The 16,125-nt window shown below is 33.3% G+C and overlaps 1 protein-coding gene across 4 annotated transcripts in view; it reads right to left on the reverse strand.

Annotated features, from left to right (window-relative positions):
• The window catches only part of mst (misato mitochondrial distribution and morphology regulator), a 42,455-nt gene extending 39,832 nt beyond the window's left edge, over positions 1–2,623 (reverse strand). The window contains exon 1 of one of the 4 annotated variants that reach the window (XM_085821124.1): positions 2,438–2,623. In XM_085821124.1, the coding sequence (XP_085677250.1) occupies positions 2,438–2,515 (78 nt within the window). In that variant the 5' untranslated portion in view covers positions 2,516–2,623. Of the gene's footprint in view, positions 1–1,277; positions 1,531–2,104; positions 2,241–2,437 lie in introns of those variants that run through there. The other 3 variants (XM_085821125.1, XM_085821126.1, XM_085821127.1) reach the window with 3 other exon arrangements.
• Between the last annotated feature and the right edge of the window lie 13,502 nt (positions 2,624–16,125).

Here is a 16,125-nt window from a genome sequence, read left to right on the forward strand (position 1 = left end):
CAGTTTATGAAAGGGTTCACAGAAGGCACTCTAATTTTTAATAATATAGAGAATTTTCACTCTTCTCTATCATGGTGATTTGCAGAGTAGCCAATAATCTGATGTACAGATATAAACTGAAGCAAGATTGAAACATGTGCATCCATCTATTCATATCACCAGACTAGCTGCTAAGCTTCTGTCCCATGTCACATCATTGGACATTCGAGAAAGAAACCTGGGGAAGGAGGAGTTCAGGAGTCTCCCATCACTCTTTTCCTACCAATAACTGCTCGAGAACATTTCGGCTCATCATGGCCAAAATAAAACCAGCCCAGAAAATATTTTTGGAATTTCATTAAAATGTACTCTAAACAACAAAGAGGTCATTCCAGGCAAGTTTTATTTTGGCCACTCTGTACAAATTAAAGTACCAGATTCCTTTATCTATGCATTAAAACATGACATATATATATATATATATTTATATATTTAATGATGATTTGTTTATTTATTTTAAAAAATATGTCTGTGTAATTATCATATTTATATTAGTTTTTCGCTGAATGTGGCTAGCCTATATTTGACGGTGCCCTCACCAAGTTGTTGTTTCATTTACGGAAACCTGAGTAAAGGGTGCCCGTTGGATTATCGCCGAGTTGTTCTTTCATTTATGGTAACTTGAGTAGTTGAATGTTATGAAAACCCTATTATGACGTAATTGGTTGAGTGAATTTGACTGATGGGAAAAGATTTGTAAAGGCTTATTTGTGTGTTGGATGTTGGTTAGGAAGTTGCTTATTTTGTGGTTTACACTATAAAACAGCTGAATGTGATAAGATTAATTTGAAATTTCTATCGGATTTGGAACAAAGGAGGAAGTATTAATTGACTGGTGTGTAAATGAAGGTTTACTTAGTACAGTCAAAAGTCGTTAATCCGGACTTCGGCGATTCCGGATTATAGATCATCAGTTTAAATCTCGTAAGATGGCATGCAGAAATTCTAAAATTAAAAATATGAAACCGTAATTTATGAAATAAAGAACAGTTATGATCTAAAGTGCATCAAAATTTACAAAAAAAAAAAAAAGCTTAATATTTGTTTACTTTATTAAACATTTCTTTTAATGTAAGTTGTTTAAGTTGCTTCGTTTTATGTGATAATACTTTCTCTTTAACTCTATAAACAGACATAATTTCTTGTTCAGTTACAAAGTTCCGCTGTTCAAGTCCTGTAAATGCTGTGCCGAGAATACCGACTAACTTGTCAATCGAAATTTTTTCGTTTTCACTAACCTCTCTGTCACCTTCTTCATGTCTTTATCCATTTTTTGCAGCAATTCCACTTTTTGTTTGATGGACATCGAAACATACTTTCGTTTCGAGCGGTAAAGACGGTGAACACTGGTAGTTTGGTCCGAGGTTCAAATCCCACGAACGGGCTGGCTGCATGGGCGTTTTCATGGTTTTCCCCATGTGTAACATGGATACGAGTCAGTTTCCCTTAGAAAGTCCTCCACAGAGGCATCACTCCCTTTAGGCAGACAGCCCTTCTGTGCTTTGCCATAAATGAGTAATCTTATCCAATCCATGTACCGTCGAAAATCGCCAAGGGGTACCCTAAAATATACTTTTTCCAAAACAAAAAAAAATATGATACATGAAAATATAAAAAATAGAATAATAAAATAAATTCCAAAAATTAAAGAAAATATTACGTATTTTTTAACACCTTTTTAAGAGTGTTAATGTCAACGTTAATCAGAAAATGTAATTTTATAAAATTACAGTTAATCGCGCACTGTGAAAATTTCACTTAATTTCACCTACTGCCTCTACAAATTTCACAGTTTCATTCCGCAATAAAATTAATATCGTAATAATCATCCAATTTTTCCCATCTGTTAAATTGACTGAACAGCGATACATTTGAATTTTTGTTCGCAGATATTCTCTCCATATACACTTCAAATTATATTTATATGCACTCATGTCCATAAATTAAAGATAATGTCAGTTCTGGGAAATAAAGGTTTAGAGACAAAAACATGACTTATTCATAAAGCCCCAGGCAAAGCCTAGAGATGACACTTTGGACTATTCCAAGTTCCTCGGATACTTACATTTGAGTACGCTCATATTCCAGGAGGCCGATTAATACTACCTCGTAAAAAATTATCCACACGCGCCCTCTGTGTCATAACTATACTGTTATGGCACTGAGCAGCTTACAGAACGTTTGTAAAGCTTCTTTGCTACTATTCCTTACATACACCGCTCTGAAACTCTCGTCATTGTAACGTACTATCGGCGTCATTTGATGGCTTCCTGTAATTTGCATATTATTTTTGAAGATGCATGCGATAATTCTACAGGTAAAATTTTTACTTTAGAGTTCGATTTCCGTGTGATTCTGAATTATCCTTAATTTATGGACATGAGTGTATATCACATACCTGCATATTCCACCAGTGGCAGCCAACGAAATTTGCATACTGGCCAGCTTGTATAGTAACAACTTCATGAGCAGCCATTACGTTTCAAAATTAAAAAATGCCCGCTAAACTTTTAAAAATAAATGCACATTATATCACACAAACAGACGAGCAGTAGGCTTTTATTTATTTTCATTATTAGTGTTGCCAGATTCTAGTTCAGAAATGCTTTCTCACAAAGCAGAAAGGCCAACTCAATATATATAAATTTATTTTTTAATTTATTTCCTAAACAGTATTGATTAATTGATTATATTATCTCCTAAGTTTAATTAAAGTAGAATTATTTTAAAAGTGTGCATTCATACTGGTAAGTTATATTTTGAAAGATGTTTTGAAGTAATTTGAAAGCAAAATGTTAATAATGTTTTAACAGGGACTGGAGTTAAATCATCACGAAGAATAATATTTCAATTGTAAAAGGAAAAATTAAAACATGTAATCATTGTCATTGATCGGAAATTAGTTGACTTTTCAAGGGGAACAAACCAACTCCCGTTCAATGAACAATAATTGATAAAAATACGTAAATACGAAAGTGTTTCGTCTTTACTCGAGTTATAAGTTAAAGCCAAACCGGCAATTCTAGTCAGGCCAAATATTTCCGCGAATAGTAGGAATTATGAACCAATGCTGATACTCAAAGAACTTATTCTTATGAAGCATTCTAGTCAATTCAATTTGGAGTAAAAATCAATTACTGTAGAGAAATCCTATAAAACTCAAGTAACCGTCCCCGACACTTTCATGTTTATGCATTTGAGTACTATATTATTTGTAGAAATTAAACATTGGAAATTGTCATTATGAAATCGAATTCAAAGTAAAGTTGAAATAAACATAGAAGATTATAAAAAAAGATAAATAATGCAAACTTTGTAAAAACAAATCAAAGAAAATATAAAAATAATATAAAAATAATATAGAAAATAATATAAATAAGATCAGTGAATGTACATGAAGATATAAAGGCCAGAAAAGGTATTAAGTAACTCACATTCTTTCTAGTGGGGGAGTTGGCAAAATACCTTTTCTGGCCTTTATATCTTCTGGCCTTTATATCTTTATCTTTCTGGCCTTTATATCTTTATATCTTTGATTTGTTTTTACAAAGTTTGCATTATTTATCTTTTTTTATAATCTTCTATGTTTATTTCAACTTTACTTTGAATTCGATTACATAATGACAATTTCCAATGTTTAATTTCTACAAATAATATAGTACTCAAATGCATAAACATGAAAGTGTCGGGGACGGTTACTCGAGTTTTATAGGATTTCTCTACAGTAATTGATTTTTACTCCAAATTGAATTGACTAAAATGCTTCATAAGAATAAGTTCTTTGAGTATCAGCATTGGTTCATAATTCCTACTATTCGCGGAAATATTTGGCCTGACTAGAATTGCCGGTTTGGCTTTAACTTATAACTCGAGTAAAGACGAAACACTTTCGTATTTACGTATTTTTATCAATTATTGTTCATTGAACGGGAGTTGGTTTGTTCCCCTTGAAAAGTCAACTAATTTCCGATCAATGACAATGATTACATGTTTTAATTTTTCCTTTTACAATTGAAATATTATTCTTCGTGATGATTTAACTCCAGTCCCCGTTAAAACATTATTAACATTTTGCTTTCAAATTACTTCAAAACATCTTTCAAAATATAACTTACCAGTATGGATGCACACTTTTAAAATAATTCTACTTTAATTAAACTTAGAAGATAATATAATCAATTAATCAATACTGTTTAGGAAATAAATTATTATTAACTAATTTTGCAGCAATTGCGCAAGTAATAATAACTTGTATTCGCACTAAATGGATTTAAGATCATACAACAATTTATTTTCTAATAGTGTACCAAATTCCGGAACAGACGACGGAAGGGAGAGTGACTTTCATAACTATGATGTCAATGGTAAAATTTGCATAAAAGTGCTTTTAATGTGTATCCATTTGCCGACTATGTACTCACTGGAAATTAACATCTCTTCATCTCAGATTTACCTTATATTCCGCAAGGTAATTGCAAATATTGTATTGAGGAGGAAAGAAAAAAATGAATAAAGTAAACAAATAAATATCAAGCTTTTTATTTGTAAATTTTGATACCTTTTAAATCATAATTGCTCTTTATTTCATAAATTACGGTTTCATATTTTTAATTCTATAATTTCTGCATGCCATCTTACCAGATTTAAACTGATGATCTATAATCCGGAATCGCCGAAGTCCCGACGAGTCCGGATTAAAGACTTTTGACTGTACTATCTTTCACAAATAAATGTTCAAAACCTTCTTCTCCTAAATATTTGTAGAATTTCCAGTCACCCGAAAAAATTGTTTGCCAACACGTCATAAATCACTTAATTACCACAAACCACACGAACCATATAGCAAATCCAAGTTTCCATGTAAAAAGAGTTGCCATAGAAACCAACGTAGCCCCCAAAATCATCGCAGAACATGCAATTGCGCCCAAAAACAGTGCACGATACATATCGCCGCCTTTGGCGACCTGAGGGCCCATATAAGAGTAGTACCCAATTAACTGTCATCATTTTATTTTTCCTTCTATTTTGAAATAAATTATTTCAAGGGCTATAGAATCACATTTCTGACTGCACTTTGGATCATCTGCAGCTTGTCGCTCGAATTAACATGCATTTAATGGAAAAGAACAGCTGGATATGACAACAAAACAGCAATAGATTGTAGCAATCACCTGCGAGAATTATTTACTCATAGCTTTATATACAGAACTTTCGTAAAAATCGAACGGGATAACAAAATAATTCGACGGCTCAATCCTAGTATACGCCGCACCAGTCTATACATTTTTTACTTGGACACGCCTTTTTATGACGTAATTATTGGCTATGCCTCTTCTTGAAAACAAGTTTTGGGTATGTTATACTTCATATGTAAAGAAAATTTAAATTATATTTTAACTGAACTGAAATGTTAGGTTTATAATGTTCTGCGCGAGATATTTTTTATTATAAATATATTTTTGTGCATTGTGTGGTACTGTTAGCATTTAACGCATCGAGTTGTCTTTCAAAAATGTATTATTAAGACACCAAACGATTGAAAACGATCATTACCATACGACTGAAAATATTGAATGACTGATTTAAAAATTATGACCATAATTGCTCAAAATACAGAAAAGAATTCTTATTGATGCGTATGTCTGATTCGGTGCTTTCTGAAGAATGGATGATTATCTGAATCCGTTTTTTTTTTTAATCAGTTGGAGAGAAAACGTAAAAAATGCGTGATTGAGTGGTGTATGGAAAAACGTTTGATTTCAATATATTCTGAAAAAGGACAGGGCTGAAGGTAAGTTTAATTTATTAATATTGACTTAATAAAATATCGGGTGCTTGTCAAGTATAGCAATTTGGATGTTCGGTAATTACTTTATTATGGTAGGTTTATTTTCGTTTTGTGTCATTTTTCTGGAAACATTTTTTTTTTACAACTCGAAACAATGGAGTTGGTTATGCGCGAGTTTTTGCAATTCTCTGATTTTTTTAAGTGAAAGCAGATTTCTGAGTATATGAGGAATGCAGAGTTTATTTTATGTCTGGTTTTTTTTTAAGTGAAAAGAGATCGTTGTGTACATAGGCAAAGCCAAGGTAGTGTGCAATGCCGAGTTTGTGCAATTATCTGAGGTTTTTAAGTGAAAATATAGCGATGTGCACAGTGCAGTGCCGAGTTTATGCAATTCTCTGATTTCTTTTAAGTGAAAAAAATCGATGTGTACATGGGCAAAGCCAATGTAGTGCGCGATGCCAAGTTTGTGCAATTCTCTGATTTTTTAAATGAAAATAGATCGGTGTGTACATGGCCATAGCCAAGGTTATGCCGATTTTGTGCCGCAATGCCGATTTTGTGCAATTCTCTGATGTTTTTTAAGTGAAAATAGATCGATGTGCACATGGACAAAGCAAAGGCACTGCGCAATGCCGAGTTTGTGCAATTCTCTGATTTCTTTAAGTGAAAATAGATGTATGTGTACATGGACACCGAGTTTGTGCCATTCTTTGATGTTTTTCGAGCGAATACCGATCGTTGTGCACATGGGCAAAGAGAGACTGTGTGTGATACCGAGAAGAAAGGTAGCGTACTTTATGTGCAGGGTTTAATATATGGTTTGCGTATTTTATATTTGTATTTTTGTTTTAATTGTAAATTATATTTTAAACATATTTTTTATTCAAATTGTATTTTTAATTGTTTGATATGTTAATAATGCTTTCCGATTTACGATAAATAACGATAGTCCGACGATCTACTCAACAGTAGCTAAACTGTAAACTTTGACCCTATAAGTAATTTTTACCTCATTATTTTAGTACGCAGTGTTTGCTATCGTAATTGCACTTGATAATATGAATTCATTGATAATATGTGTGTGTGTGAAACATTGCTTAGTGTTCCATTTTTTTTTTTTTTTTTTTTTTTTTTTTTTTCAAATGGCAGACTGTGAGCAATTACAAATGTAACCCAGTCCAATAATCTATACAAGGCCGGATGTGGTGGACTCTTTATTATGGAGGCACCTAATAAGTCGGCCACCATTGCCTTTTCTATGAAGGGACGGACAATTAAAACCACGCCTTCTCCGGGATTCGAACCCAGGCCCTTCGGCATCGTAGTCAGCTTCCCTGACCACTACACCGACTGGGCGGCTTAGTGTTCTAAATTTGTAGTATTTATTTTCTTATTTTATTTTCTTTCATTGTGAGAAATTAGACTTTTTTATTTATTAATCTGTAGAATTCTAGTATGCTTACAGAGAATTTGACGTGATTTAGGGATTTAAGAAACTGATAGGAAAGCTGTGTATGATGTTCATATGCAATAAACAAAATAATTTTCCTTTTCATTAATGTAAAATTTAAAATTTTAAAAATATAATGAAGAGTGCCTACTTACTGGTATGGGAAGGATTATGTCGTTACATAACAATAAGGTAATTTGTAAAAATGATAAAATTTATATGTTCCACAACATGAATTTAAATCTGAAAAAATCTTTTTTTTATTACTTCCTTGTACGAAGTAAAAAGGAAGTATTGTAATCGCGAAAAGTTTCAGGCAGCATATTTCAACGAAAATATCCATTTTGACTGCTATCGAATGCAATTTAACGATGTTTTTGCGTGATAAATGTACGTAAGGACAGAATAAAATACTCTTTTCGGTAAAATCCTAGTATACGGTGCAGCCTTGGCGCAATTTTGAAAATTATCGCCAACACCAAATATGATCCAAGGAACGTCTATATATATACTAAACACTATATACTATGTGTGTATATACATAGTATATACACTATACATATAGTATATACTATTTGTAAAACCATATATATTCTTTGAGTGATCTGTATACTACTCATCGTATATGTTGCGTTTTTACTGCTCATCATAAAGTCGCCAAAAGTAGCCAAATCCCGTGTGCACCGGATACTAGGATTAAACCCTCTTTTCCTTCAAAAAAATTATAAAACTGCTTTAAAATTAATTCTGAAGAGAATTTTTCGTGGCGTCTGTACGAACGTATGTACGTACGTGCGTACGTACGTTCGTGCGTACGTACGTATCTCGCATAACTCAAAAACGAGTAGCCTCAGAACTTTGAAATTTTGTATATAGGACTGCTATAAAATGCAGATGTGCACCTCGTATTTTGGTTGCAATCGGCCGCACCAAACGTATATAAATATATTTATATATATATCCACTCTATTACCCGGCTCAGTGATCTCAGTTTCTTTACTCTTATATGTTTGTAAATTGTACATGTTTTGCTTTAAAAATGATTGAATTATGTTGTTTTTATCTTCCGGTTAAGGATTTTATGCCTTTAGTAAATCTGTGTGCAATATTTTTAGAATTATCAGCAATTTTAAAGTTGTTTAATTACCGCTAAGCCTGTTTTTAATGGCAGCCATTGATGTTTACATTTGAAACAGGAGACTAGTAGATTTGTTGCCAATCTAGAGAAACTTAAGCTTCGCAACAACAAAGATAACGCATTCATTTATTATTGCCAATTAAATCATGCTTAATTCTTTCTGGAATCTTTTCGAGGAAATAAGCGCTTGAGATTTACTTCGTAATTTTTAATATAGATATTTTGAGTTTTTGTGTATTTTTGCCTTCTCGCGAAGTGAGAACTGAATTAATTAAATGAGAAAAACTCAATCGTCTGTGAAAAACTGTTTCTTTTTTGTTTTGTTTGCTTAATTTCTTTTAGTAGATTTCTTTTAGTAGATCTTTTAGAATCTTTTAGTAGATTTGTTGCCAATCTAGAGAAACTTAAGCTTCGCAACAACAAAGATAACGCATTCATTTATTATTGCCAATTAAATCATGCTTAATTCTTTCTGGAATCTTTTCGAGGAAATAAGCGCTTGAGATTTACTTCGTAATTTTTAATATAGATATTTTGAGTTTTTGTGTATTTTTGCCTTCTCGCGAAGTGAGAACTGAATTAATTAAATGAGAAAAACTCTGTGAAAAACTGTTTCTTTTTTGTTTTGTTTGCTTAATTTCTTTTATACATAGTTCTTGCTTTATTAAAGTATTTGAATAGGACATGTGGCAAAGATTAGATAATTCTTTAAATTATATACATTTTGTGCATTCTGAGTTAAAATATGAATGAAATATAATACTGTTAAGTAAACCTAGCGCCAGAGTGTCGCTATGGTAAAGAAAGTGAATTTTAAAGAATGCATTTATTCTATTGCGGTTTATGCGGCGAAGCAGGTTTAATTCAATCTAATAAGTTTAAATAAAATGCAAGAAAAATTGCGTATAATTTAATATTCCGTACAAGGAAGTCATGTGGTGTACACATCAGATTTTTTTTATCAATGCTAAAGCTTAATAATCTTTGAAAATACAAAAGCTGTATGAAATGCAAGTATAAGAGATTACGATGTTGTTTACCGTTTTAATAACTGGTAGAATTCGGTTACTGTATCATGGTAATTTTAAATATAAACTTATAAACTATTTATTATACTTATTCAGTAACACCTAAGCTTAACTGTTGGAAATGTAAATTTAAAGCAAAGAATTCGTTGTTAATTTACAATAATAAACAAATCATTATTGTTATTTTTAGGAGAAAATAGAAAGTACGAGTAGCGTAAATGCGAGAATACCATGGACCTATGGTCTCTCTCTATAAGGTCTCTACTCTTATAAGGTCTATGAAGAATACATTGTGACGTGACAACCATTTATGGACGTTACATAGCTCCGCCTTCTCAAATTATGCAGCATATTCTGAGCTTTTATATAATCGACAAAACGTTTTTACGAAGCATGAAAACGAAGAAAGTCCAGGGTTTAATTTCTATACAGTAAGACCCCGCTTAACGCGGGGGATACGTTCCATCAAAGTAGAGCGTAATGCGAAACAGCGCTAAACGAGGCTATCTTTACATGTAAATATTGGGGTTAGGGGAAGATGGCTAGGAAATTGGTTAGGTATTAAATTTAAAAAGTATGTTTTTTTAATAAAAATAAAACCAAACATTTATTTCTTAAAGCCCAAATTAATACCACATTATTATTTCTTGCAAAAATAAAAACAAAATATAAATAACAAAACGAATATTCTTAAAAAAAAACAAATAAAATTCTAAGCCAGTCATATTTAGTTAGCCTTCCGCGTTTTCAGTGTTCTGCCTTTTTGTGACAAAAGCATCTAATGTTGTTTGCGTTTTTCTTTTGCGTTGTTCTCTTAAAAGTTCTTCATAAACGGATAGAGCATCTCTAACACCACGCCTTACTTTTGAGCTCCTGTCAAAATTCGGATCATTTTCAATGAATTGATCCATTATTTCAGTTATGGTAGACAAACTCCTTTTTACAAACGCCGTCGAAAGTTCTTTTTGCTCTTCTTCTGAATCACTGCTGTCAACATTTTTGTTTTCTTCTTGTTCAGTTAATTCCTTGAGCTCATCATTAGAAAGACTAGCCGCTGCTTCTTGAATTATTTCTTCGACATCTTCCACATTTACCCCTTCAAAATATGTCTGTACAATACCGCACCAAACAAGAAATACAAGTACACTCTTTCGGATATGTATTTGAAACCTATCGCTGCATAATATTTCGGGGAATCCCCGTATGCTGCGAGCGATTTCGTGGAATCCCCGGGTTGAAATAAAAGAGCGCTAAACCGAAACAGCGCTAAACGAAACAGCGTTAAGCGGGGTCTTACTGTATTTAGAAGTGCTGGAGCCTCATGGAAAACTCTTACGAAGAAAAAAAAAAAAAACAAAAAAAACAATAAATAAATAAAATAAGTAAAAATTAAAATTATTAGTAATTAAATTAAAATTAAGAGAAATGTAAAGAGCTAAATAGAAGTTTAATAATTTATTAAATTAATTATAAATAGTTAAATAAAAATTAATTTTCAGACATAGTCTTATTTTAAGCTTCAACTAAAATTAAAATTCTACTCAAAAGCTAAGAAGTATCTCAGCCGATATCTGTTTGAATTTAAGACCTGAATATACATTAATGTATTAGTTCAAGGGATGATAGACACAAAAACAATTCTTTTTTTCAGCACACCAATGAAAAATGATAAAACGATTAAAGCTTCAGAAAAGAGAATAGTGAGAATTCTAAAAAACGTATCTGGATATGGAAGGAAATTTTAACAGAAAAGTATAGCTTTGAAAATAAAGTGAGAAGAGTCCAACACTTTCTGATCGTACTCGGTCGCTATAATTCCACCCGTCAAGCAGAAATTTTCCCTGAATACGATCTGATAATAATGTGAGAATAAACATAGAATTTCTCTAGATGACAGTAGACAGAAGGGGACTTCTAAGATGACAGTAGTGGTCCCCCTTGATTGGGTATATCGTTCAAAAAGTGTACAGGAGCTCTGAAGTAGGAAGTTACTAGCGTAGTAACTGGGTCAAATAGAACTTAAGTGAGATAAATTTAAGTAAGAGTACTGTATAAAATTCAGGCTCTACTTACTTAGCTTAAACTCATCTTACTAAAATGCATTTTAGCACAATAATTCTTACTTGAGAAAAAGATGAAAATACTTTCGTATCAGGAAGTTCATTCATATACTATGGCGTTGATTCATATTCCTTTCTGAAAGAAATTTTGAAAAAAATAAACGAAACAAATGAAAGTCTTAGGGCACAAGATCAGGCAAGTATGCTAAGCTTGGCAACACTGCTCCTCCAGACATCAATACTTTTTGTCAGACTTGTGCGTGGTCTTCTTTGAAGCTCCTGCCAATGAGCCAAAAATCATTTTGAATGTCTGCTGTCGCCAGCTGGACAGTTTCAACTAGTCCACCTGTAGAGTCATTAGGTTTTTTTGAAGCAGGTCGACATGAAAAATGAACAATGCCCTTATCGGGACTCGAACTTGGACCTCTCGAATACGCCCCGAGTGTGCTAACCGTTACACCACGAAGGAATGCAGAAAAGAGGGTGAAAATACCTTATATACTCCCCTTTTAAAGGGCGATTGGGAATCAGGGGACCCAGTCGTGAAATCTTAGTGGTGAAGAGTCGTCATCCACCACTTTTTAGTTCAGGCGCCACTGTAGCGTCATTATTTGATACTGGAGATGTACCCTCGTCGGAACTCAAAACTGAACCTCTCGAACACACGCCAAGTGGGCAACCGCTACACCACGAAGGCATGCAGAAACAAGGCTGAAAATACCTCATGCACCTTTTAGAAACTTCCAGAGCTCTTTAATCGTACAGGAACTGCATTCCGTCCTGATAACGTGAGCCCACATACAAGTTTGATCCCTTAAAATACGTTATTGGAGACTGGATGAATAATTGTTGCCACACGTATCATACTCGCCTGATCTTGCGGCCTAAGATTTTCACTCTTTCGCTCTATTCAAAATTTCTTTCAAGGTATAACATTCAATTCAGACGAGGTCGTAAAACAGCACCTTGTTCAGCTTTTCGCTGATAAAGTTGTGCTCTTTTGTGAATGAAGAATTAGGCAGTTCATTAAAAGTAAACATTTTTCGAACAAAACGGGCAACATACTATTCATTTCTGATTGATCTTTAAAGAACACAGAAGAAATGCGCCATACTTTTCAGACAACCAGATATTTTGTATTTATTTTTATCGATTTTTCCTTACGAAATTTTTTTTTTCTTGCTATCGCTTTAATAACTTAATTGTGTTAACAATAAATAAAATTGAAGCAAGTTTTTATGAAGCAAAGATGTGAGAGCTTTGTTTAACCCTAAAGTTTAAGTACTTTTGAATCAAACGTTAACTGTTAAACTTCTTTCATAAATTACATTTTTTTTTATAATCTGACGTATTTAGAAACAATTTAATCTCACTGACTTAGCATATTTTGATTCATGACATAAATATATCAGCAGGATATCAACGTAATGAAGCAAATGCTTTATCTTATCGATTACTTACAGACTTCTTGATTCAGCACTTTTCCTCTCTTTCAGAAGTTTCGAAATTTACTCAAAAAAAGAGAGCATGTTAAGATGCAACTCAATTCTGCCCTTGTATACATAATAATAATGCAATTATAGTTAGACCGTCTCATCCGCGACCATGAGGGCAAACACGCATGCGCAATTCGGACCGAATTACTCTCAAAATAGTGTGGAAAGCTGGGGACATTCTTTCCCTAGAACATATAGATTCTCTCTTTCCGGAGAAGAGGAGACCCCTGAAAATATATTATTTAAAAAACTCGGAAATTATGATTACACAGTAGAACAACGCCACAAAAGGCCCCGTACTATTCACCACAATAGTCGATGGTAATTGTAGATATATTTTCGTTCTGTACTTATTTAGCCAAGTTTTATTTTATTATTATTATTACTTTTAATCTTACTGCATTACTTTACAAACGCTATGGACCCCTGACAAAGCAGGTATAGACTTTGGTGTGTATACAGTTTTATTTTTGTGAACCGTTTTCTTCTGTGATAAACTATGCTATTTCATCATATAATCATTTGCCAATAATTGCTTATCTAAAGAATACTATGAACTTTTTTTCAAAAATGCCTCATAATGCAACCTGCAAGAGATGACGCCACCGGACCACCAGCAGACAAAGAAGCTTTTCATTTTCAAAAATAGATGGAGCCACATGAGCACCTTCGTACCTTCTAAGTTTACTTATCTCTCAACAGATGGCGGCATTGGAGCCTCCATTAAAAATCTCTGAATTCTAGCACGGTATGTGTAGAAGTACTTTCCATTCTAGTGGATTCAACTTCCTTGATCCTCAAGATTTAGAAAAGTCAAGAATAATATATTGGTAAAGTCCGCAATAGGCCGATTTCTCTTACCCGAAGTTAAGACATAGACATAGAAGAGAAGACTCTCGCATGACTTTTCACTTCGCAGAAAGTAATAACTCCCCTTTTGGACGAGTCTATATGTTTTGGCAGAATGCCAGCTAGGATTGCGTTTTAGATAGTCAAACTATACTGCGCACAGATTATCTAAATTGCTAAATTAATATTAGAATGGATCAAACATGCATGAATATTTCACTAAGCAATTGTTGGACTGAAGAGTATCGAGTCAAGAATCCATTAGTACTCAAAAGTAACAGTGCTTCAAAATCCATTTTTAATAAAATAGCTGATTTATGCGGTCATCGTAAATTTAAGCACCTAGGAATAAATTCTGTAAAAAGGAAAAAATGTACCTACTGATTGATTGAATCTTCTTAAGGAAGTAATCTAATAAGTTACATATTTATTAATTAGCATAATCATAAAATTAAAAAACTTTATTAGTGTGAATTTTTAATTTTTTAAATGTTAATTTCACAGCACAATTGGGAAAATATATTCAGAGAAAACAAATATGCCTTAATATAGGATGCGAACGTCCATGATTGCCACAGAAACTTCGTTTTGCTACGAATTTCGCACTTAGATACATAATTTCAGCAGAATTATTAGTAAAATTGTATTTTTCTGTGTAATGTAGCGCGAGACAAATTTTAAGAGAAATCATGCTGGGAAAGTAAAAATACAAGGGCAAGTGAATTTAACATTGAATAAAGGGGTATCTTGGTAATTTGGCGAGATATCGCCAAGCTGACAATGGTTTTGGCGACTTATTTTGTACTTAGATACGTAATTTCAGTGGAATTATTAGTATTTTTTCTGTGTAATGTAGCACGAGAGAAATTTTAAGAGAATTCATGCTGGAAAAGTAAGAATAGAAGGGCAAATGTATTTAACATTGAGTAAAGGGGTATAATGGTAAATTGGCGAGATATCGCCAAACTGACAATGGTTTTGCTACTTATTTTGTACTTAGATACGTAATTTCAGTAGAATTATTAGTAGAATTGTATGTTTCTGTGTAATGTAGCGCGAGACAAATTTTAAGAGAAATCGTGCTGGAAAAGTAAGAATACAAGGGCAAGTGTATTTAACATTGAGTAAAGGGGTATCTTGGAAATTTGGCGAGATATCGCCAAGCTGACAATGGTTTCGGCGACTTATTTTGAGTCCCTAAAATGTTGCCCAATGGTCACCAAATTTGATGACCACTTGCGACATTTTGGTCCGGTCGCTGTATCATCGTAATATGCACTAAAAATTGAAGAAATGTAATTGACCACTTTGTTAGCTGTAACCGTAATTCCATCCTCTAATTGCTTTCCAGTAATTTCGAGAAGCAGAAAGTACTAGAAATATCTCGCAGCCGATTGAAAACTATTTAAGGCCGAAGGAAGAGAATATGCTCTCAGTTGTTTAGTTAGCTGCTGTTGTTATTGTTGCGAGTTCAGCGTGAGATCGGATTAGCTTTTCCTTAAGATGCGCTTTGCATCGTTTTGTCTTCCACGTTCTTGTTCTTCTACTACTGATTATACTGCATAGTACTCTGAACACTTATACGAACATTTTCTGTTCCATTCATTCTGGAGAATTCCAGAATTCGGAAATGTTTCTTTTGATAAAAATAAATTTTATTAACTTACTATCAGACTTAAGCATTCAATCTATTACGAACTCGTTCGCTCGAAACAGTAACAACGTCTTTTCTTTTCAATCAAGTGATTCAAGGTTCTTGCTAAAAGGAAGCTCTAATGTTAACTGATCGGGAAAACTGCTCTGCATACAAACATTATCTAACAAGCTGCCCACTAACACCAGCCACCACCTCAGATTTCCGGACAGAACAGATGATAAAATTCCGAGGCAACGCTATATCATCAAACAAAATGCACTCATCACAAAGATCAATAAATTCTGCACATCCTGGCAGAACACGGCTGGATCTTTGTGATGTTACATAATTTCTCCTTTTACGCAATTGCACAATGCATCCCCATACCAATATGCAGTTTCTTTCAATATTGCACCTATTAATACTCCTTCGTATACCTTGTCAAAGCACGAATTCTAAAATAGCGAGAGGAGTGGGACAATACCTGTCTAACTATCAAAGAAGATTGCAAAGTACTGGTGTCTTCGTCTTCCGTTACTTGTCACTTGTCTATTCTATGGAAGCTTTCCTTTACTCTCAAACTACTATTCTACCAGCGCCGCTATAGGGAGATCAGTTCTGGATCCTTTTTTCTCCTCCGG

Source organism: Stegodyphus dumicola, chromosome 7 (assembly GCF_044657685.1).
Source record: "Stegodyphus dumicola isolate Sdum_Otavi_A_Nest chromosome 7, ASM4465768v1".
Taxonomy (NCBI): domain Eukaryota; kingdom Metazoa; phylum Arthropoda; class Arachnida; order Araneae; family Eresidae; genus Stegodyphus; species Stegodyphus dumicola.